Source organism: Lutra lutra, chromosome 8 (genome assembly GCF_902655055.1).
Source record: "Lutra lutra chromosome 8, mLutLut1.2, whole genome shotgun sequence".
Lineage (NCBI taxonomy): Eukaryota > Metazoa > Chordata > Mammalia > Carnivora > Mustelidae > Lutra > Lutra lutra.
The window spans coordinates 82,451,695-82,476,437 of record NC_062285.1 but is presented as its reverse complement, the minus strand read 5'-3'; the positions used below and the strand labels follow the sequence as shown (position 1 = coordinate 82,476,437).

The 24,743-nt window shown below is 35.9% G+C and overlaps 1 protein-coding gene across 1 annotated transcript in view; it reads left to right on the top strand.

Annotated features, from left to right (window-relative positions):
- AEBP2 (AE binding protein 2) overlaps positions 1 to 22,967 on the top strand; it is a 72,146-nt gene extending 49,179 nt beyond the window's left edge. Inside the window, exons 5-9 of the mRNA XM_047740789.1 lie at positions 2,733 to 2,857; positions 14,469 to 14,536; positions 18,111 to 18,224; positions 20,813 to 20,839; positions 21,389 to 22,967. Coding sequence (XP_047596745.1) covers positions 2,733 to 2,857; positions 14,469 to 14,536; positions 18,111 to 18,224; positions 20,813 to 20,839; positions 21,389 to 21,434 — 380 coding nt within the window. The 3' untranslated portion in view covers positions 21,435 to 22,967. The remainder of the gene's footprint in view (positions 1 to 2,732; positions 2,858 to 14,468; positions 14,537 to 18,110; positions 18,225 to 20,812; positions 20,840 to 21,388) is intronic.
- Positions 22,968 to 24,743: the final 1,776 nt, after the last annotated feature.

The following is a 24,743-nucleotide window of genomic DNA, read 5'->3' as shown; positions in this document are numbered from 1 at the left end:
CCAAAGGCTTTTGATTGTATAGCTCATCAGTTAAAAAAAAATGCTTGAGCACACAATCCCAACATCTGTGCTTATAGAGTACACACAGGTATTGCTGCTGATACACATTATAAAGCAATTACCGAGAAGGGTATATTGAAAAACACTGAGATGAAAAACAAAAGTAGTGTGATAGTATTTTCTTCCCTCAACCTAATGGATCATGACACAGACGTGCTTTAGAGACTATTGTTGTTACTCTCTTTTCTATAAGTGCTTATCCTGCTCAGGAAAAAGCAAATTTGGAGAACATGGACAGAGTAGATAGAGTATACTTTTTCCCCCCAGTAGGCACAAATCTGGTAGGAAGGGGGTTTGTTTTTCCTTATGATTTTTTTTCTTCCCCATAAATGTCAAATATTTTTTTTTCTGATTTACCGTTGCATTCCTTGTCTGTGGGTTCTGCTAGTTTATTACTTGCTGTTTTGCTTACTTCTTTTGAAGAAAAGTCCAGTGAAAAATTAGCTATTTATTAAGTATGCCATCTGGTGAAAACAGTTCCCACCAAAGCGCTGCTGGATTTGTGTAGATGTTCTGAGAACTCCATGATTAGTAGAGGCAAATCTACTTTACACAGTAGTAAATCAGAATACTGTGATAAATCAGCATATATGTAGTTTAGAAAATACTGTACCAGGAAATCAGGCCATTTCATTTATTGTCAATAAAATTTAATTCTTAATTACAGATCTTGAAAGTTTTCATGTATTAGTAAGCTCCACAGTTGTAAAATAAGAAAATTTTCATTTTCCTTATTTTGAGCAACATTCTTTTTTAAAATTTTTTTATTTTTGGGACGCCTGGGTGGCTCAGTTGGTTGAGCAGCTGCCTTCGGCTCGGGTCATGATCCCAGCGTCCTGGGATCGAGTCCCACATCGGGCTCCTTGCTTGGCGGGGAGCCTGCTTCTCCCTCTGCCTCTGCCTGCCATTCTGTCTGCCTGTGCTCACTCGCTCTCCTCTCTCTCTGACAAATAAATAAATAAAATCTTAAAAAAAAAAATAAAATTTTTTTATTTTTTAAAGATTTTATTTATTTATTTGACAGTCAGAGATCACAAGTAGGCAGAGAGGCAGGCAGAGAGAGAGGGGGAGGCAGGCTCCCTGCTGAGCAGAGAGCCTGATGAGGGGCTCCATCCCAGGACCCTGAGATCATGACCTGAGCCAAAGGCAGAGGCTTAACCCACTGAGCCACCCAGGTGCCCCTTGAGCAACATTCTTATTAGGAATAAAAGTGGCACAATTTATAATACTTGTGGGATGAAAATAGAAATTAAAAAAATGTTCTTACCAAATTAAATCTTTAATGTTAACACTAAGAGATTGCTTACTCCAGGTTTGTGAACTTATTTTATTATTAAAAAATTTTTTATTTATTTACTTGACACAGAGAGAGAGAGAGACATTGAGAGAGGAAATACAAGCAGGGGTAGTGGGAGAGGGAGAAGCAGGCCTTCCGTTGAGCAGGGAGCCCGATGCAGGGCGCGATCCCAGGATCCTGGGATCATGACCTGAGCTAAAGGCAGACACTTAATGGCTAAGCCACCCAGGCACCCCTTGAGCTTATTTTAAAAAGTAGTATAAGGTTATTAATATGAACTGCTTTGAGATTTAAAGCATTTTTTCATATGCATTTGTTTTACTTAATCATAGTCTATAGCTGTTGTGTCTCCATTTCACAAATAAGGAAATTGTTGTGTCTCCATTTCACAAATAAGGAAATAGGCTAAGCAGATTAAGCAGTTTGCCTGAAGTCACACAGTTAGTAACTGGTGGAGCTGGGAGTTAGAAAGAATTTTGGCATAATTGTTGGCACTGAAAACTATATTTATAATTTCCCTGGATTGTTGTTAGAGTAATTTTTTTTTCTTTAAATATTCATTTATTTATTTGAGAGAGATGAAGGGAGAGAGAATCCCAAACAGACTCCCTGCGAAGTGTGGAGCTCTTGTGGGGCTTGATCTTAGGACACTGAGATCAGGACCTGAGCCAAAACTGAGTCGGATACTCAGCCATCTGTACCACCTAGGCGCCCCAGGAGAGTTATTTATAATCAAGAAAATACTTGTCCAAAACTCCAAAATAACATTACAGGTTTGCCAAGTTTGGGAAAAAAAATTTTTTTTTTAATCTCTATACCCAACATGGGGTTCAAACTCATAGCCCTGAGATCAAGAGCCCTGTGCTCCTCCAACTGAGCCAGTCAAGTGCCCCAGGTTTGGAAAATTTTTGATTTTGTGTTAATACAGAATATTCATGACATGTATTTTAGATGCTTGGCTGTGGTGCATTGGATCTCAATATAGTGATAGATGGGGAACTCATCAGATTGTTGAAAATACAGGACTGGTGCTCAAGAGAGGCACTGAAGTAAAACATAAAATTGTATGGAAAAGATAGTAACTGCAGTGTGGAATCATGAGGCCTAATGTTAGAACTTCACACACCAGTGGGCATAGTTAACCCACATTCACTCATTAGTTGGAAGTCTGCTTTTGTGTATGCTTCTTGTCAACTAGACCCCAGGTTCTGAAAGCAAAATAAATTTTTTTATTTAAGCACTAGATAGATATTTATGTTAATTGTTTCAGTCCTTCTTACTTATTACATATTTTTGTGGAAAATGGATTATTTGGCTGCTTGGCATATTGTTATATTTTTCTAAATATTCTTTACCTTTTTGTATTGACTTTTAGCACGACCACATGATTTCTTCGATGCACAAACACTGGATGCGATAAGACATCGAGCCATATGCTTTAACCTCTCAGCTCACATAGAAAGTTTAGGGAAGGGACACAGTGTTGTTTTTCATAGTACTGTAAGTATTTGTTACTGTTTTTTAAAATTATTTATGTAGGTTTGCAAGAACATGTATTTTGACTTTTCACAACCATTTCTAAACTGCTCAAAATCTAATAATTATATTTTAACAAAATCATAAAAAGTTCTGCTTTATCAGTATTTTGAAAATTACATGTATTGTTGGTTATAAAGCAAATTTAGTTAACTCTTAAGCAACATGGGTTTGAACTGCAGGGGTCCACTTAACAGATTTTTTAAAATAAATATATTAAAGTAATGTAAATGTATTTTCTTCCATATGATTTTCTTAATTTTTTTCCTAGTTTATTGTAAGAATATAGTATATAACAATTTGTATATAATACATACAATATATAAAATATATGTTAATTATATTATTGGTAAGGGTTCTGATCAGTGGTAGACTGTTGTAAAGTTTTTGGGAGTCAAAAGTTAAATGTGGGTTTTCGATAGTGTGGGTAGTTGGCAGCCCTTAACTTATGCATTGTTCAAGAGTCACCTGTATTTCCCACAATTCAACATTTTGATGATTAAATTGAATATTTTGGCCTTTAATTTGAGCTATTTAGGAATATTGGGGTGACATTTGGGCTTCTTGGCATTTGAAGATCAGGCTCTAACCTCAAACTAGCTGTCTTTTCTTGTTTCCTCATTTCTAAAATTAGAATATTAGACTCTTTAACTCATAGCCATAAGTGCTTACATGCTCCTCCCTCACCTGCCAAAACACTTCTAAACTTGGAATTAAACAGAAGTAAGATAATGGCCATCAAATTAAAGATTTGTGAAGGAGGGAGTTTTTTATTTGTTCATTTTGCTGATATATCCCAAGTTTCTGTCATTGTGCCTTGACACAGAGTAGGCAGTCTGTATATTTATTTGAATGACTATGTTCAGTAAATGAAAAGTGTCAACTTTGAAAGAGCAATAAATACTTTATTTTTGGTTAGCAAAGAGGTAACAAAGAGTTGTTCTTTATTCCCATGCCTCTTGCCATTTTATTATCCATCATCCTTAAATTGGTGTATTTTGGTGTAGGTAAGTTAGTAGAGGTAAATTTTAGAGCAGATCTTGGTGATTTGAATCCCTAGAGAAAGGGATTGTTTAATTTTGAGTGTTGAAATATAAAATATACTAAATTTAGGTTTAATTTTTTTATATCAATCAGAATCACAGAATTAAATACAAGAGATCAGTTATTATTATTGGTGCAAAAATGTGGTTTTATTATAGCAGGAACAGGATCTGTGGGCAGAAAGAGCTGCCTAAGAAATCAGTATTGATATCAGTTTCTCTACTGGTTTGAATATTTATTTTTCCATCTCCTATAACATAGAGGTTCTGTTGCTTTGCATTTTCACTTTTTCTTCTATGTATACTTCCAGTGAAAAATTCCCAATTTTGGTTATAATTGCCAGAATTAAGGGCAAGAAATACAAAGATTAGAAAGCAAGGGAACCTTTTCTGAGTTTGCATTTGAGGAAAGGTGCACCATATTTATTCTCTTTTAAAGAACATTGGATTAAAAAAATCAACATTGGAAATATAGTTATCTAAATAAGAATGAAAGGGTTGAAAGGAAAATTGGAGTTTGAGAAGACAAAGTTAAAATGACTCTGCTGGGAATTCTAATGGGATTCAGCAAGATCAAGGGCTTGTTTAGCAGTAATGGTTCAAGTCCTCCTTTGCTGTTGTTTTTGTTTTGTTTTAAAGATTTTATTTATTTATTTGAGAGAGGGAAAGAGAGAGCACAAGTGGGCAGAGGGGAAGAGGGAGAGGGAGAAACACATTCCTTGCTGAGCAGGGAGCCAGACACAGGGCTCGATCCCAGAACCCTGAAGGCATATGCTTAACCATCCAAACACCCAGGTGCCCCTGAAATCCTCTGAAGTTTGATAACATAGGTTTATAATTTGGTGGGTCTATAATTGTTCTTTTCTTCAAAGGTCCGTAAGATTGGTCACCAGACCCAAAATGTGGCATTAGTACTCACTTGTTCATTCACTTAAATATTGAGCACCTACTGTGTACTGATGATACAACAGTGAACAAAACCATTAAAACAAAACAATAAACCATGTCTAGTGGAAGAGACATGATAAACAAGATGAAATAGTAAAATTGTAAAAACTTAAAGGAAGTAGGGGTGTGAGCCATTCAGTTATTAGGGGGATGAACATCATAGCTAGAGGGAAAAATTAAATATAAGTTGAAAAGTAAGAATATCCCAAGTATGTTTGAAAGTATGCCAAGTACACAAGAAGGCAGAGAGTCGGAGTTAAGTCAGAGAGATAATAGGGGGAGAATCTTGTTGGACTAAGACTTTGGTTTTTATTCTTTGTGATGGGAAGCTGTTGAAGAAGTTTGAGTAGCCGTGGTCTGATGTAATTTTTTTAGTAATTTTTACTGAGGTGTAATAAATATAAATGCACCCATTTAAGGTATAGTTTTATATGAGCTTTGACAATTCATCTATGAATCCACCACTGCTGCCACAGTTAAATATAGAACATTCCCATTACTCAGAAGTTTTCTAGTGTAAACTCATTGATCTCTTCCCTCTCATGTGGGTTTTTTTTTTTTTTAATTTTATTTTTATAAACATATATTTTTATCCCCAGGGGTACAGGTCTGCGAATCGCCAGGTTTACACACTTCACAGCACTCACCATAGCACATACCCTCCCCAATATCCATAACCCCACCCCCCCCACCCCCCTCCCCCCATCAACCCTCAGTTTGTTTTGTGAGATTAAGAGTCACTTATGGTTTGTCTCCCTCCCAATCCCATCTTCTTTCATTTATTCTTCTCCCACCCCCTCAACCCCCCATGTTGCATCTCCTCTCCCTCATATCAGGGAGATCATATGATAGTTGTCTTTCTCCGATTGACTTATTTCGCTAAGCATGATACCCTCTAGTTCCATCCACGTCGTCGCAAATGGCAAGATTTCATTTCTTTTGATGGCTGCATAGTATTCCATTGTGTATATATACCACATCTTCTTTATCCATTCGTCTGTTGATGGACATCTAGGTTCTTTCCATAGTTTGGCTATTGTAGACAATGCTGCTGTAAACATTCGGATGCACGTGCCCCTTCGGATCACTACGTTTGTATCTTTAGGGTAAATACCCAGCAGTGCAATTGCTGGGTCATAGGGTAGTTCTATTTTCAACATTTTGAGGAACCTCCATGCTGTTTTCCAGATTGGTTGCACCAGCTTGCATTCCCACCAACAATGTAGGAGGGTTCCCCTTTCTCCGCATCCTCGCCAGCATCTGTCATTTCCTGACTTGTTAATTTTAGCCATTCTGACTGGTGTGAGGTGATATCTCATGGTGGTTTTGATTTGTATTTCCCTGATGCCGAGTGATATGGAGCACTTTTTCATGTGTCTGTTGGCCATCTGGATGTCGTCTTTGCAGAAATGTCTGTTCATGTCCTCTGCCCATTTCTTGATCGGATTATTTGTTCTTTGGGTGTTGAGTTTGCTAAGTACTTTATAGATTTTGGACACTAGTCCTTTATCTGATATGTCATTTGCAAATATCTTCTCCCAATCTGTCAGTTGTCTTTTGGTTTTGCTCACTGTTTCCTTTGCTGTGCAAAAGCTTTTGATCTTGATAAAATCCCAAAAGTTCATTTTTGCCCTTGCTTCCCTTGCCTTTGGTGATGTTCCTAGGAAGATGTTGCTGCGGCTGAGGTCGAAGAGGTTGCTGCCTGTGTTCTCCTCAAGGATTTTGATGGATTCCTTTCTCACATTGAGATCCTTCATCCATTTTGAGTCTATTTTCGTGTGTGGTGTAAGGAAATGATCCAATTTCATTTTTCTGCATGTGGCTGTCCAATTTTCCCAACACCATTTATCGAAGAGGCTGTCTTTTTTCCATTGGACATTCTTTCCTGCTTTGTCGAAGATGAGTTGACCATAGAGTTGAGGGTCCATTTCTGGGCTCTCTATTCTGTTCCATTGATCTATGTGTCTGTTTTTGTGCCAGTACCATGCTGTCTTGATGATGACAGCTTTGTAATAGAGCTTGAAGTCCGGAATTGTGATGCCACCAACTTTGGCTTTCTTTTTCAATATTCCTTTGGCTATTCGAGGTCTTTTCTGGTTCCATATGAATTTTAGGATTATTTGTTCCATTTCTTTGAAAAAAATGGATGGTACTTTGATAGGAATTGCATTAAATGTGTAGATTGCTTTAGGTAGCATAGACATTTTCACAATATTTATTCTTCCAATCCAGGAGCATGGAACATTTTTCCATTTCTTTGTGTCTTCCTCAATTTCTTTCATGAGTACTTTATAGTTTTCTGTGTATAGATTCTTAGTCTCTTTGGTTAGGTTTATTCCTAGGTATCTTATAGTTTGGGGTGCAGTTGTAAATGGGATGGACTCCTTAATTTCTCTTTCTTCTGTCTTGTTGTTGGTGTAGAGAAATGCAACTGATTTCTGTGCATTGATTTTATGTCCTGACACTTTACTGAATTCCTGTACAAGTTCTAGCAGTTTTGGAGTGGAGTCTTTTGGGTTTTCCACATATAGTATCATATCATCTGCAAAGAGTGATAGTTTGACTTCTTCTTTGCTGATTTGGATGCCTTTAATTTCCTTTTGTTGTCTGATTGCTGAGGCTAGGACTTCTAGTACTATGTTGAATAGCAGTGGTGATAACGGACATCCCTGCTGTGTTCCTGACCTTAGCGAAAAAGCTTTCAGTTTTTCTCCATTGAGAATGATATTTGCGGTGGGTTTTTCATAGATGGCTTTGATAATATTGAGGTATGTGCCGTCTATCCCTACACTTTGAAGAGTTTTGATCAGGAAGGGGGTGCTGTACTTTGTCAAATGCCTTTTCAGCATCTATGGAGAGTATCATATGATTCTTGTTCTTTCTTTTATTAATGTGTTGTATCACATTGATTGATTTGCGGATGTTCAACCAACCTTGCAGCCCTGGAATAAGTCCCACTTGGTCGTGGTGAATAATCCTTTTAATGTACTGTTGTATCCTATTGGCTAGTATTTTGGCGAGAATTTTTGCATCTGTATTCATCAAAGATATTGGTCTGTAGTTCTCTTTTTTGATGGGATCTTTGTCTGGTTTTGGGATCAAGGTGAAGCTGGCCTCATAAAATGAGTTTGGAAGTTTTCCTTCTATTTCTATTTTTTGGAACAGTTTCAGGAGAATAGGAATTAGTTCTTCTTTAAATGTTTGGTAGAATTCCCCCGGGAAGCCATCTGGCCCTGGGCTTTTGTTTGTTTGGAGATTTTTGATGACTGTTTCAATCTCCTTACTGGTTATGGGTCTGTTCAGGCTTTCCATTTCTTCCTGGTTCAGTTGTGGTAGTTTATATGTCTCTAGGAATGCATCCATTTCTTCCAAATTGTCAAATTTGTTGGCGTAGAGTTGCTCATAGTATGTTCTTATAATTGTCTTTATTTCTTTGGTGTTCGTTGTGATCTCTCCTCTTTCATTCATGATTTTATTTATTTGGGTCCTTTCTCTTTTCTTTTTGAGAAGTCTGGCCAGGGGTTTATCAATCTTATTAATTCTTTCAAAGAACCAGCTCCTAGTTTCGTTGATTTGTTCTATTGTTTTTTTGGTTTCTATTTCATTGATTTCTGCTCTGATCTTTATGATTTCTCTTCTCCTGCTGGGTTTAGGGTTTCTTTCTTGTTCTTTCTCCAGCTCCTTTAGGTGTAGGGTTAGGTTGTGTACCTGAGACCTTTCTTGTTTCTTGAGAAAGGCTTGTACTGCTATATATTTTCCTCTCAGGACTGCCTTTGTTGTGTCCCACAGATTCTGAACCGTTGTGTTTTCATTATCATTTGTTTCCATAAATTTTTTCAATTCTTCTTTAATTTCCTGGTTGACCCATTCATTCTTTAGAAGGATGCTGTTTAGTCTCCATGTATTTGGGTTCTTTCCCAATTTCCTCTTGTTATTGAGTTCTAGCTTTAGAGCATTGTGGTCTGAAAATATGCAGGGAATGATCCCAATCTTTTGATACCGGTTGAGACTTGATTTAGGACCAAGAATGTGATCTATTCTGGAGAATGTTCCATGTGCACTAGAGAAGAATGTGTATTCTGTTGCTTTGGGATGAAATGTTCTGAATATATCTGTGATGTCCATCTGGGCCAGTGTGTCATTTAAGGCCTTTAATTTCCTTGTTGATCTTTTGCTTAGATGATCTGTCCATTTCAGTGAGGGGAGTGTTAAAATCCCCTACTATTATTGTATTCTTGTCGATGTGTTTCTTTGATTTTGTTATTAATTGGTTTGTATAGTTGGCTGCTCCCACGTTAGGGGCATAGATATTTAAAATTGTTAGATCTTCTTGTTGGACAGTTCCTTTGAGTATGATATAGTGTCCTTCCTCATCTCTTATTATAGTCTTTGGCTTAAAATCTAATTGATCTGCTATAAGGATTGCCACTCCTGCTTTCTTCTGATGTCCATTAGCATGGTAAATTCTTTTCCATCCCCTCACTTTAAACCTGGAGGTGTCTTCGGGTTTAAGATGAGTTTCTTGTAGGCAACATATAGATGGGTTTTGTTTTTTTATCCATTCTGATACCCTGTGTCTTTTGATTGGGGCATTTAGCCCATTAACATTCAGGGTAAGTATTGAGAGATATGAATTTAGTGCCATTGTATTGCCTGTAAGGTGACTGTTTTTGTATATTGTCTCTGTTTCTTTCTGATCTACTACTTTTAGGGTCTCTCTTTGCTTAGAGGACCCCTTTCAATATTTCCTGTAGAGCTGGTTTGGTATTTGCAAATTCTTTCAGTTTTTGTTTGTCCTGGAAGCTTTTAATCTCTCCTTCTATTTTCAATGATAGCCTAGCTGGATATAGTATTCTTGGCTGCATGTTTTTCTCATTTAGTACTCTGAATATATCATGCCAGCTCTTTCGGGCCTGCCAGGTCTCTGTGGATAAGTCTGCTGCCAATCTAATATTTTTACCATTGTATGTTACAGACTTCTTTTCCCGGGCTGCTTTCAGGATCTTTTCTTTGTCACTAAGACTTGTAAATTTTACTATCAGGTGACGGGGTGTGGACCTCTTCTTATTGATTTTGAGGGGGGTTCTCTGAACCTCCTGGATTTTGATGCTTGTTCCCTTTGCCATATTGGGGAAATTCTCTCCAATAATTCTCTCCAACATACCTTCTGCTCCCCTCTCTGTTTCCTCTTCTTCTGGAATCCCAATTATTCTAATGTTGTTTCGTCTTATGGTGTCACTTATCTCTCGAATTCTCCCCTCGTGGTCCAGTAGCTATTTGTCCCTCTTTTTTTTTTTTTTTTAAAGATTTTATTTATTTATTTGACAGAGATCACAGGTAGGCAGAGAGGCAGGCAGAGAGAGGAAGGGAAGCAGGTTCCCCACTGAGCAGAGAGCCCGATGTGGGGCTCGATCCCAGGACCCTGGGATCATGACCTGAGCCGAAGGCAGAGGCTTTAACCCACTGAGCCACTCAGGCGCCCCTGTTTGTCCCTCTTTTGCTCAGCTTCTTTATTCTGTGTCATTTGGTCTTCTGTATTGCTAATTCTTTCTTCTGCCTCATTTATCCTAGCAGTGAGAGCCTCCATTTTTGATTGCACCTCATTAATAGCTTTTTTGATTTCAACTTGGTTAGATTTTAGTTCTTTTATTTCTCCAGAAAGGGTTTTTATATCTCCCGAGAGGGTTGCTTTAATATCTTCCATGCCTTTTTCAAGCCCGGCTAGAACCTTGAGAATCATCATTCTGAACTCTATATCTAACATATTACCAATGTCTGTATTGATTAGGTCCCTAGCCTTTGGTACTGCTTCTTGTTCTTTTTTTGTTGTGAATTTTTCCGCCTTGTCTTTTTGTCCAGATAAGAGTATACGAAGGAGCAAGTAAAATACTAAAAGGGTGGCAACAACCCCAGGAAAATATGCTTTAGCCAAATCAGAAGAGATCCCAAATCGTGAGGGGGGAGAAAGGGGATAAAAAGAGGTTCAGAAAGAAAAAAAAAACTATTAAGAAAAGAAAGCCGATAAAAAATATAAAAAGGAAATATATATATATATATATTATTTAAACTATTTAAAAAACGTTAAAAAAGAAAACGGTAAAAGTTAAAAAAATTTAGCAGAAGAAGAGAAAAAATAATTTAAAAAGAAAAAAAAAATTAAATTAACTGCAAGGCTAAAGAATCATGGGGAGAAAGCCACGAGTTCCATGCTTTGCTTTCTTCTCCTTGGAATTCCGCTGCTCTCCTTGGTATTGAAACTGCACTCCTTGGTAGGTGAACTTGGTCCTGGCTGGGTTTCTCGTTGATCTTCTGGGGGAGGGGTCTGTTGAAGTGATTCTCAAGCGTCTTTGCCCCACGCGGAGTTGCACTGTCCTTACCCGGGGCCGGGCTGAGTAATCCGCTCGGGTTTGCTTTTGGGAGCTTTTTTTTTTTTTTTTTTTTAAATATTTTATTTATTTATTTGACAGAGATCACAAGTAGGCAGAGAGGCAGGCAGAGAGAGAGGAGGAAGCAGGCTCCCCACTGAGCAGAGAGCCCGATGCGGGGCTCGATCCCAGGACCCTGGGATCATGACCTGAGCTGAAGGCAGAGGTTTTAACCCACTGAGCCACCCAGGCGCCCCAGCTTTTGGGAGCTTTTGTTCTCTGAGTGCTTTCCGTAGAGTTCCGGAGGGCGGGAATGAAGATGGCGGCCTCCCGGTCTCCGGCCCGGAGGAGCCGAGAGTCCGGGGCCCCACTCCTCAGTGTGACCTCAGAGAACAGCGCCCAATTACTACTGTCACCCTGGCCTCCGGCCGCGCTCCGAGCTGACCGAGCCTGCGACCGGCTCAAGGCAACCCCGAGTTTAGAGCTTACTCCTCGGCTCTGTCTCTGTAGCTGGCTTCCCCGCTCTAATACCTGTAAGCTCTGCGACACTCACACCCCCGATCCTTCTGTGACCCTGTGGGACCTGAGGCCGCGCTGACCCCGCCTGGGCTTCACCCCAGTTAAGCCTCTGGAGCGATGTCCCTCAGCGGAACAGACTTTTAAAAGTCCTGATTTTGTGCTCCGTTGCTCTGCCGCTTGCCGGTAGCCGGCCCCTCTCCCCGTGGTCTATCTTCCCGTCGCTTTGGATTCACTTCTCCGCCAGTTCTACCTTGCAGAAAGTGGTTGATTTTCTGTTTCTAGAATTGCTGTTCTTCTTCTCTTCAATCTCCCGTTGGATTTGTAGGTGTTTGCAATCTTTAGATAAGCTATTTAGCTGATCTCCTGCTACCTGAAGTAGTCTCCTCTCATGTGGGTTTTAATGTGCTTGGGTTTCTGTCTTGAAGACAGAGTGTAGGTCAGGATGGGGAAAAGAGGATCAGTCTTTTTAGTATCTGAGGTGAGAAAAGGCCAGAATAGTTACAGTGGAGATGCTAAGAATTGTTAGATTCTAAATATCTTTTCAAAGTAGTACTGACCAGAATTATGGGTGGATCATATGTCAGTTTGATAATGAAAGTAAAGGATGACTCTAGTGTTTTTGGCCCGGGCATTTGGGCAAAAGAATGGAGTTGCCATTTAATAGAAAATTTGGAGTAGATTGGGGGAGAGGGATGTGTCAAGATCTTACTTTTCACACATTCAATAGAGAATCCATTGCATCTTTCACTTAGTCAGATTGATGTAAGAGTTTGAGCCCAGAGGAGCAGTGTGGCTATATATACAAATAATACATTTTCAGCATATTAGTGGTATTTAAAGGAATCAGACTAGATATGATCATCTAGGAACTAAATATAAGTAGAGAAGAAGTGTAAAGAATGAGGTTTGGGGTTTATCACCGATTTTAAAGGGCAATAGATCTGATGAAATTATGGTTTAGTAATGAGCAAATATCTCAAATATTAAGTAATAGTGGTGATGATGGTGAATAAGGCTGTATGTTAAAAAATGAAGCACCAGTGTTCACATGCTTTCATTAGAGCAGCTTCTTGTGATGAAATCCTTAGGTTCACCATGGGAGGAGTAGATATGATAAAAAAAATCAAAGAACTAAAAATGGTGATATTAGGAATCTGGAAAAAAATTTTTTTTTTAATTCACTGTGTCAAAATGATCTGTGAACATGAAAATCAGTTTTTTAGATGTAGAAAATATCTGAGAGGTTTTAAGAACCTGATTTTTATGTTTGTCATACAATAAAAACTAACGAATAAGAGTGATTTGCACCCCAAAGTCACATCAGGGATGCATGAATACCTTGAACTGAGGAAGAGCCTCAAAGGTAGAGTGTAATCGGAGGTGTGCGTTTTCTTGAGGAGAGTGGAAGAAAGAACTATCAGTATGGGAAAAGGTGTACTTCATTGGACTAAATAGAAAAGAAGGGAATTAGGTGGACCTCCCAAGTTCCATGACAAGGAAGGAAGTGGTATGTGTTACACAGAATCACTTCTTTTAGTAAGCAGACTCTGCAATGATAACTGTAAATTTAAGTTTCCTAGAAACCAAATAAGCAATTATAGGAAATTAAAAAAAAACATACAGTTTGCAGAAAAATATGTTGTGAGGTACATACTGTACAGTTGACCTCATTTGTCTTACTTTAATTGAAACGTTTTCTTTCGAGCCTTCTCCAGAAGAGGTCAGCAGAATCCTAGTTACCAGTCAGTTGGCTTGCTGTGGTTGGTTGCTTTGCATTGTTTTCATGTCTTATTTTATTGTTAGAGGTATTTTGTTTCAGCATCTTCAGATCTGTCGTTGGGTTCTTAAATTAATCTCCTTGTGCCAGGTCTAGAATTAGAGTACTTAACTATTGGTTTTAAATAATGAGAATAGAACGTATTTTTATTTTTGTATAAAGTGCTGTTTTTGCTTAATTCTAATACATTTTGAGGTGTGTGGCTTTTTGCAGCTTAAATTAGATACTGAGATTTAGATTATGAGAACACTAAGATGCTAATTTTGTTAACATAGAAGTTACAAGAGTTATAAAATACAATTTTGGTCTGTTATTTAAGCATTTCCTTGAATTTTCAGAATCTCCTAATGAATGACAAGTATGTTGCCCTTTCTACGTTTTATATAGGTCTTTTTATTCAGGTTGATCCACTATTTAACTTTGATCTGTAGACACAGATTGGCTCACATTTCTTTTAAAATAACACAAACCAGCAAACGGAAACATCCAAGCAAACAACAAATATCTTAGTCATAAATTAAAGACTTTTCCTATCTCAGCTGTTGTTATTTTTTCTTTACTCTTTTATTTGTTCTTTAAAAATATTTCAACCAATAACGAATTTTTCATTGGCAATCTAGCTAATATTCAGACTTTAATAGATAGTAAAATAAATAGCATTTTCAGGCCCTTAATAAAGTTAACATTGTGTTAGTATTTGCAATGCAAAACTTCTTCAATTCCTTTTTTCTCTTTTTCTTTTGTGAAAGTACATTATCAAAGGTGAAGCATCTCAGAGCAGGTCAGAACAAAATATTGTAGTAATATCTGGTCTAGGATATGAACTTAGAAAAATCTTAATTAGAATCAGAAGTATTTTTTATTGATATATTAAAACAATGTTCTACAAATCATTTTTATGATCTCTTTTATATCATTACTAGGTAATAGCTAAGAGAAAAGAGGATTCTGGAAAGATAAAACTTTTGCTTCATTGGATGCCTGAAGACATGTAAGTATTTGGAATACTATGTATAATGAATAGACTCTTACTTTTATTAAAATCTTATACTAAAAAATTTGGATTTGAATATTATAAAAGAATTACAGAAATTAAACTGCAAAACATTTTGACTTGTCCGTATTAAAAAAATAATCTGTGAAAGCTCTTACAGTACCTGCATCAAGGTATAACTTTACAACTAGCTTTTTTACTATTTTTAATAAAAGTTGTTATAGCAGTTTTTAGTCGTTTTTAGGATGTGATCATTTTTAGCATTTTTCAGTGACCCTTCGGTATTATGCAAGCAGCCTTAATTGTGGTTTTGTTTGAATCATTTATTTAAAAAATTTCTGAGTAATTTCTAGCACACAATGATATTTTATAGAAAAATCAGTTGGCTAGTTTTCTAGCAGCACTGTGTTTTTCTGACCCAGATGCTCCTTAATTAGACTTTTCTTTCCCTCTCTCCCTTTCTTCCTTTTTCTTTCTGGTACTCATTCCCTCCCTCCCCCTTTCCTTCTTTCTTTTCTTTTCTTTTTTTTCCTTTTCTTTCTTTTCCTTCTTTCCTTCCTCCCTTCCTTCCTTTCTTTCTTTCTTCCTTTCTTTCTTTTTTTCTCTTTCTGATTTTATTTATTTAACAGAGAACACAAGGAGGGGGAGGGGCAGAAGGCAAGAGAGAAGGAGGCTCCTTACTGAGCAGAGTGCCTGATGGTGGGGCTCCATCCCAGGGTCCTGAGATCATGACCTGAGCTGAAGACAGACGCTTAACAAACTGAGCCACCCAGGCGCCCCTTAATTAGACATTTCATGTTTAATAATCCTTTTATCTTTTCATTAATTTTTTTTTCTTGTTAGAAAAGGTAATGAAAGTGTATCTTAGAAATTTTGGATAGAATAAAAATTTCCAAGAATAGAATAAATTTTTTTTATTAACATAAATGTATTATTAGCCCCAGGGGTATAGGTCTGTGACTCACCAGGTTTACACAGTTCACAGCACTCACCATAGCACATACCCTCCCCAGTGTCCATAACCCCACCACCCTCTCCCTAGCGCCCCCAACCCTGTTTGTTTTGTGAGATTAAGAGTCTCTCATGGTTTGTCTCCCTCCCAATCCCATCTTGTTTCATTTATTCTTTTCCTACCCCCTAAACCCTCCATGTTGCATCTCCACTTCCTCATATCAGGGAGATCATATGATAGTAAATTGCTTTCTCTGATTGACTTATTTCAGTAAGCATAATACCCTCTAGTTCCATCCACATCATCGCAAATGGCCAGATTTCATTTCTTTTGATGGCTGCATAGTAAGGATAGAATAAATTTAAGAGGATGGAATCTCATTGTGTATACTTGGTTTTCATAAATCATTAGTATGTGGTTAACATTTGTCTTTGTTATTAAATATTTTTCTATAATGTTTCTCATTCTAAGGAGATGTTAATGAATGTGCTGTGAATTAAGAGTTCTTTTTTTTTTTTTGTAAGATTTTATTTATTTATTTGACAGACAGATCACAAGTAGGCAGAGAGGCAGGCAGAGAGGGGGGGATGCTTACTGTTTTTTTTAATCATTTTTCTTAATGTTATGTTAGTCACCATACGTACATCATTGGTTTTTGATGTAGTGTTCCAAGATTCATTGTTTGCGTATAACCCAGTGCTCTATGCAATCTGTGCCCTCCTTAATACCCATTGCCCTCTTTTTTTTTTTTTTTTTTTTTTTTTTTAAAAGAGGAGGGAGAGAGACTGGGGGGTGGGAGGAGGGGCAGAGGGAGAGAGAGAATGGAGCCCATTGTGGGGCTTGATCTCACAACACTGAGATCATGACCTGAGCCGAAATCAAGAGTCAGATGCTTAACGGGCTGAGTTACCCGTGTCCCATGAATTAAGAGTTCTTAAATAGATTTTGGAGTTTACAATACATGCTAGCATATTGGTAAAGAAATCTAGCTTTTTAAAAAATCCTGTGCCTATTAACTGCCATTAATGTAGAACATATTTTCCACTACCTTCCCCTGGCTCCATCCAGGTTTTGTGGAAATGCTACTGTAAAATATTTTTGAAATGGCTTTGTAAAGTTTATTTAATGGGCTCTTTTTTAGCTGAAACATTGAAAGTTACCCATTTTTCTCTATTATTAAAAGCTGTTAAAATCAGTACACAAACTGCAAAATGTTATAGTTTTTGATACACATTGCCTTTCTGAAAGTTTGTGCCAATTATAATCCCACCTGTTACATTAGAGAACTTATTTCTCTGGCTTATTATTAATACGTCAATTATTATCCTTTTACATTTTGTATTTCTATAATTACATGTAAGATCATTTTTAAACCTTTTTTTTTTAATTTAAAGATTTTTTAAAAATTTATTTGACAGACAGATCACAAGTAGGCAGAGAGGCAGGCAGAGAGAGACAGGAGGAGGAGGCAGGCTCCCTGCTGAGCAGAGAGCCCGATGCGGGACTCGATCCCAGGACCCTGAGATCATGACCTGAGCCGAAGGCAGAGGCTTTAACCACTGAGCCACCCAGGCGCTCCATTTTTAAACTTTTTAATCTTTGGTGAATTGTTGGTTTGTGTCCTTTGCCTTCCCTGTTCCTTTTTCCCCAGTGAATATTCACCTGTTTCATACTGATTTGTAAGAGCTCTTTTTATATTAAGGTTATAAATGTAGTTCAAGATAAATTGAAATATATGTGTATTCTTAGTATTCTGGAAATTGATCAGTCCAAGTATCTGAATGCTTTTATTTGAACTTCCTGGTAGGATTAGATTTCTTTGAATTCAGGATTTGATCACATGTGCATTTTTTTACATGGGGTTTGATCTAGTGGAGTGTTTACTTATTTAGTCATTAAAAAACTTGGTGTCACCATGAGGAATATAGTCACTAATAGTGTAATGTGATACGGTAACAGAGTAATATCTAAAATTGTTGAATTACTATGCATTGGAAGTCAACTGTACCTCAATTAAAAAAAAAAAACATTGTCAAAATGTCATCAAGTCAAGCTCAAATATGAATTTAGTTAGTAAATTAAAAGACAGTGTTTTATAATGCATGTTTCTGAGTTTGATATGGCTTTACCACCAAAAATTCCTAACTCATTCTCAAATTCATGCCTGAAATTTCACTGCCATTTTTTAGCTGGGACTCTGCATCCTTGCTGTTCCTTGGTTCTACAAAAGCTTGTTAACCTAGGTGACTCAGTCACACTAGCAGAAAAGTCTGGGTAATGTAAGGTCATATGAAGAATAAGCTTGAAGGGGCGCCTGGGTGGCTCAGTGGATTAAGCCTCTGCCTTCGGCTCAGGTCATGGTCTCAGCGTCCTGGGATCGAGCAACGCATCAGGCTTTCTGCTCAGCAGGGAGTCTGCTTCCTCCTTTCTCTCTGCCTGCCTCTCTGCCTACTCTGCCTACTCTCTGCCTGCCTCTCTGCCTACTCGTGATCTCTCTGTGTCAAATAAATAAAATCCTTAAAAAAAATAAAAGGAAACCCCTAGTTTCCCAGAAAAAAAAAAAAAGAATAAGCTTTAAGATTAATGTTATTTCTTTTATGCTTATTTTTTAATTCGTAGTCTGCCTGATGTGTGGGTGAATGAAAGTGAACGACATCAATTAAAAACTAAAGTAGTTCATTTATCAAAGCTACCCAAAGATACTGCCTTGCTTTTGGATCCAAACATATACAGGTAATTTAATTCTTGATTTGATGTTTTACTTTTGAATTGTAATCTTAAACTCTCTAAATTTTGGATATCAGGTTAAGACTTATTTTTAAGTACTAAATTTCAGTACCAAGCATAGTTTGCTTTCTGGAGCTTTGTATATGGAAATACCATTATATAAACATTTATAAATTTTAGGATCCAGAAAGATAATATTTTGGTAAAGTTTATATGCCAGTTTAATTCCAGATTTATCTTATGTAGCTTAGATTGTAATATATATAGTATTTCGAAAATAAGTGCCTTTTATTTAAGTATGTGATTCTTTTTATGATACCAGTCTTTTGTGGGTCTGGGAATATATCTCATGTGGCCTAAAATACCATAAATGGTTAAATTTTTAAACTTATACTCCACCCAAACTTTTTAGGAGAACAGTTTAAATATTGTTGTGTTTGTTTTTAAGAGGTAGCTCAGTGTTCACATTGCTAATAATTTTCTGATCTGACCTTTGTTTTAGTGTGCTGTGCTTATGAAGGTATAGGGGGGGAAGGAGAAGAGACCAACATTTCTGACTATGTGCTGAGTCACTTTGCTAGGTGCTTTACATACACTTCATCCTCACAGCAGCCTGTGAAGTAGGTGTTACTATCTCTGTTTTACAGATTGGAAAACTGAGGCAAGAGTTTAAATAGCTTGTCCAAGGTTACACAGATAGTATGTGACTGAACTCTTCTTACTGCCTCCATCCAAATGACATATACTAGGGTAATTTAGAAAGTGGTGAAAATGCTTAAGAAGCACTCTTCAAGAGCAAACTTGTGTGTTTTTAAAATCAGTTTTAATTTGGTATGTATTTTGCATAGAAATAGGTTGAATAAATAGCATATAATAATTGATAACACCAAATGTGAATTTTAGTTATCATTAAAGAGACTGTGTCCTATGCCAAATTCAGCAATTAAACACTTTGAAGGTTCTGTTAATTCTATGACTCGATTTTTTGGAATGTTATTCAGTATAATAGGATTTCTTATAATTGGAGATATCTTTGGAGAATTAAATTCTAACATAATGGGCCTTGCCATATGGAAACACTGAGACTCTTGAGTTTTCCCTACTCCCCCCAAATTTATTTTAAACATCTAATGAAGGTGCTAATAATAAGTACCGTCAAAACTTGTTTTTTGTGATGAACTGTGTTATCAAGAGATTAGCGTAATAGTGAAATTACCTTAAAGGAGAAGATTGAAGGAAATCCACTACCAAAAATATGGGAAAGTCACGATTTACCTTTCTCTTTATAAGAAAAATAATTGAATATTCTTTATTTACTGGTACTTAATTTAGGGTTTATTTCTGCTTACTCTTTGAAGGGAGTAATTAAAATTAGCATTCTAAAAGAGTGATATTTTGGGAAAGCCACCCTGCTATTAGAACTGGTTGTAAACATCCCTTATGCAGAGGGTTGGCAAAGGGGCATGAATCTTAATTACAAGATTCAGACTAACTTCTGTGTTTCTGCCCTATGTTCTACTTGCCCCTCTCTAAGGGTCTTCCTTTTTCACAGACCAGCTTATTTTTGTAATTCTTGTGTATACTGTAAGCAAATTAGATATTTTAGTGAATATTTTTAGGGACTTAAAAAATTCAGGTGCAGAACTACTGTCTAAAAGAGCATAGGAATTGCATTGCATGTTCTCAAAAGTGTACATCTGCAGTTCTTATTGATTTCATTTTTGGGTAATGAACATGTTCTTAAGACATATTAAATGCATCTGTGGAGTTATTTTTCTTTAACTGTATTTTACCCCCCACCCCTAACCCCTACCCGCTCTTTTTTTTTTTTTAAGATTTTATTTATTTGACAGAGAGAGATCACAAGTAGACGGAGAGGCAGGCAGAGAGAGAGAGGGAAGCAGGCTTCTTGCCGAGCAGAGAGCCCGATGTGGGACTTGATCCCAGGACCCTGAGATCATGACCTGAGCCGAAGGCAGCGGCTTAACCCACTGAGCCACCCAGGCGCCCCCCCTACCCGTTCTTAACATTTAATTTTGAGTCTAAACTTTCATGCTTCTCCTGTTCTGGAAATTAGCATTTAAGTCTTTCCTAAAGTGGTACAGATTAATAGAACTGGCTACATCTGCTGTGATGTAACATGTGAGCAAGGACTGGATTTGGATTTGGAAAACTTGTGAAATTAAGTAAAAAAGCAATTGTTCTAACTTCTTTTAGGAGACTTATCTTGTGGCTTATACACATCTCAAAATGAAAGCATGATAAACCTTCTAAAAATATACTCAAAATGAAACTAGAAAGAACATTTACTTAAGATTTAAGCATCAGTTTTAAAGTTCTCTTTGGTTAACATGCATGTGTTAAGCATGAAAATCTCTTTTAGAATCAGATTACTTAAAAGATTTATTAAAAAGCTGTATTATGTAACTGAGTTTGCAATTATTAAAGTATGAATGCTTTGGAAATAAATTTTAATGATCAATGATTATCACATTGCCTATATCTTATTTAATGTTTTTAATGTCTCTTTTGAAATACTTAATGTGCTTTTGATTCAGTCGAATAAAATAATATTCTTTTTTCTCTTTTTCTAGAACAATGCCGCAGAAGAGGTTGAAGAGGTAAAAAATAAATAAATACATAAAAAGCAAACAAGCGGGGACACCTGCAGTCTTAGTCACTGACAATGGGTTTAGTAAAAGTTGCACATTAGAGTCAACCCCTTTCCTTTTTTTTTTCCTTAAATCCAGTATTTAGAATAATATTTATGCTTAGTGTAAACATTCTGTGAATGAAGTAGGCTCTTCTGTGGAATATATTAATATATTACTGTATATCCACATTTTCATGGAATGGTACTGTGGGAGACTGAGCAAACACTCTTCTGGCAACTTAGTGGAACAGCTTCTTAAAGGCTTTGCATGCTTGCTGCTTTAAGCTGCTTTTTTTTCCCCCCTTTAGTGATTACAGTAGTTTATATTGGAAAGAAAACAATTACAACATGTGCCCTTAAAAATACCAAAAGCACTGTAAGGATATTTGTCTTGACAGTGTCTATTGATTTGAAGTCATATTAGGAAATATTTTGATAATGAAAATTATCAAGAGATAATTTACCTTTCGATTATGATAAATAGATGTGATTGGTTGCCATTTGTGTTCTTTTGCAGAACTCTGATAAGAAAAGTGTTCAATTTGTATTTAAGCAAACAGTGAACGGCATTTGCAATCAACTAAAAATTCGTCTATCGAATTAGGGCTGAAAATTTCTGTTAAAGAGTGTTGCAGTATGTCTGGTGGCTCCCTTTTCAGGACTAGGGTTTTCTCATGGAGTACAGTATGTTAATATTTACCTTATATAACTAATCTGTTAACGGTTTTTGAAAAACCTCTATTTCCAATTATTTGAATAATCCTCATATTTTCATTTTAACCTTTATAAGCCTCTAATTTTTTTTTTTCTGAGGAAAGCATTTGGTTTATGAGTTGTTTTTTCTTAACATAAGAAAAATTGTATTTTTTTTTTTTTTTTAAGTATTTCAAACTGAATCCTTTATGCACCAAAGTTGGTTTTGAAAAGGAAAATAAAATCACTTTCTTGCTTGGTAAGCAAGAAGCCATATGGATTTTTTTTAACTTAGAGAAATGGAAATATGTGTAACTTGTTAGTATTGTATCAAACAAATGTTGCATAGAGATAATAGAACATTGCTTGTAAATAATTCAGCAGATTTGTAATATATTTTTATATTATGAAATGTACTGTAGATGTTTTTCTAGAGGCATGAAAGTTAAATGTATATATTATGGGTAGAAATAATATTGAAGGATATTGTAATTCACTAGTGCTGCCAGAGGAATTGTTAATAAAGCACCTTCTTTAACAATAAATGTCTTTGCAGACTTAAGGGACTATGTACTACTGTTAATATCTATAAGAACAAAACACATTGAACATCCTTCCAGAAAGTCTTTTGAGGGAGGACCTATACCCATAATAGAATTATGGCACTCATTTCTGACAGTGACCGTGAAATCAATTATTTCCTTACTGTTGGAAGGACATACTGTAAAGTATATGTGGTTATATGCAGTCAAACTGCAGAAAATACTCCTGATGGAGGAGTTTTCACTTTACTACAGTGATATAAAAACCAGCAGTTTTTACACTAAATTTTTTAAAGAAAAGAATAGACAAAAATATAGAATTAAGCCTTTGGTTCCAAAATGGGAAAGGTTCCATGATACATAAATCATTTCTCATTTACTTTAAAAAAATTTTAAAAATAATAAAAATTATGGGAGACTTTATTCGTTAACAGTGGGGTAAAGAGCTATATACATGAAATGAGTCATATAAAATTAAATGAAGTGCAAATAAAAGCACTGCTACTATAAGACGTTCTGGAATGGTTGTTTAATAAGGGTATTATCCGTTTGATCTGTAGCAAATGTGATTTTATTTTTGAAAAGAAGAGAAAAGCAGTGTGTTTTACTTTTTTTTGTTTTCTTTTGCTTAAGCACTTCATCATTTGCTTTATTCTGTATCTACGAAGTAATCTGCAATCTTCTTTGTTATTTTAAAATTTTGATTTGTTATAAAATTGCCAAATAGAAGTGTTTCAGATATATAGTTTGTACCTGTATTTTTTATTTTATTGCCTCATGTTCTTGTAAGTCATTCTTAATTGACCGATGATTGTAGACCTTGCCTGAGTATTTTTTCTAATAAAACAAAAGCAAATCACATTTAGCTTCAAAATTGTAACAGTTCAATTAAATTTTTAAACGACATCTGAAATATACATCACATATTTTCTTGAAGGGCACAACAAATAAGTTTTTTCATTGTTTGAAAATATTGAGATGTCCAAACCAAATTTCATGGTTATGGATTAGCTAGCCTCTGAGTACTTAATTACCATGGTACTTTGCTGCTTATCTGACTTTGGTCCGATACTATCTATACTAAAACACCAAAAGGAATATGGAATTAAAATGAAATAGTTTTATAACTTGTATATATACATGTATACACACATGCAATTAAGATTGGGAAATAAGTGTGAACATTTTAACCAAAAATAGTTTATTTAGTGATGTTTACCATTTATATTTTTCCTCCTAATCCCCATATATGACATATTTGGAATATGGCACCTGAAATTATCAGAATCCATTGTATGGTTCAGCAGCAGGCAAACTGCCACCCACAGGCGTGTATCCCTTCACGTAGGTATTGTCTGTGACTGGTTTCTCCCTGTAGTGGCAGAGTTGAGGAGTGAGAACGTAAGGCCTGTAAACCCAAAATACTTAATCTCTGACTTTTTAAGGAAAAATTTGCCAGTTCCTGATATAGTCGATAAAATTTTGGAAAATAAACATAGGCCACACAAATTAATCTACATTTTAATCTGATATTATTAATTTTGGTACCAAACCAGTACAGTAACTTTTCAGTAAATATTGCTATATATTAGGTACCTGCAACAAATGGTGTTTTTTAAAAAAAATTTTACACTGAAATTCTTAATAGTTACCAGCATTTCACCATTTGTGTTTTTGTATCCTTGGGACTAAATGAGAATTGTAAATCAGATTATGTTTAAACCATAAGGCACATCTGCTCTATATAAAAGAATTTTGGAAGTGGAAAGTACTGTAAAATTTAAAGTTCTTTATTTTTCTAATAAACTTTTTCCTATATAAATTTTCCCTAAAGTGGACACACATGATTTCTGAATTTCAGATGGAAGGAAATTAAGATGAAGAGTAATTAACTCTCATATTAAAATAAAATTAAAATAAAATAAATTAAAATAAAATAAAACATATTTTAAGATTTGTTTTACTCTGATTGAAAGCATTGATAATTATGTCAGTAAATCTTTGACTGTAAAACTTCTTTCCCTTTCACACCTTAATAAAAGTTTTAAATACACAAGTATTCTTAAAAGGATAGAATTTGCTAGTTATTTAAAACACCTTTTATTGTTATTTGAATTCTTCTTTTAATAATATATGATTAACAGAAGTGTTAGATACTCTGATAAAATTTAAAATGGGAAAATATGGTTGAAGTTTATAAAATAGGTGGGGGCTTTCTATATACTTACTATTATTATTTTTAAGTCTTTAATATGTTTGAGTAGTTCTCTAAAAGTCAAACACAAATTCTTAGTTTAGGTAGCTTCTCAGTATGATAAACTGATATTTATCTGTCAAACAGAGCCTAGGGTTACAGACCTACAAGGAGATGCTAATAAACATGACAGTCTTTCTTACGAAAGGCAGTTAAATCCTGTATGTCATTTGAATGTTTCGGAGTTTTGTTTTAAGACTTCAGCAATCTCTGTACCCAGCACGGGGCTTGAACTCAACCCTGAGATTAAAGCTGCATGTTGCACTCATCGAGCTAGTCAGGCACCCTGAATGTTTTGGGTTTTTGGTACATTTTGAAAATGAAAAATATTCTTCTAGAAAATGTAGACTATTTCTTAGAAGGATAAAATTTCTTAGAAAATT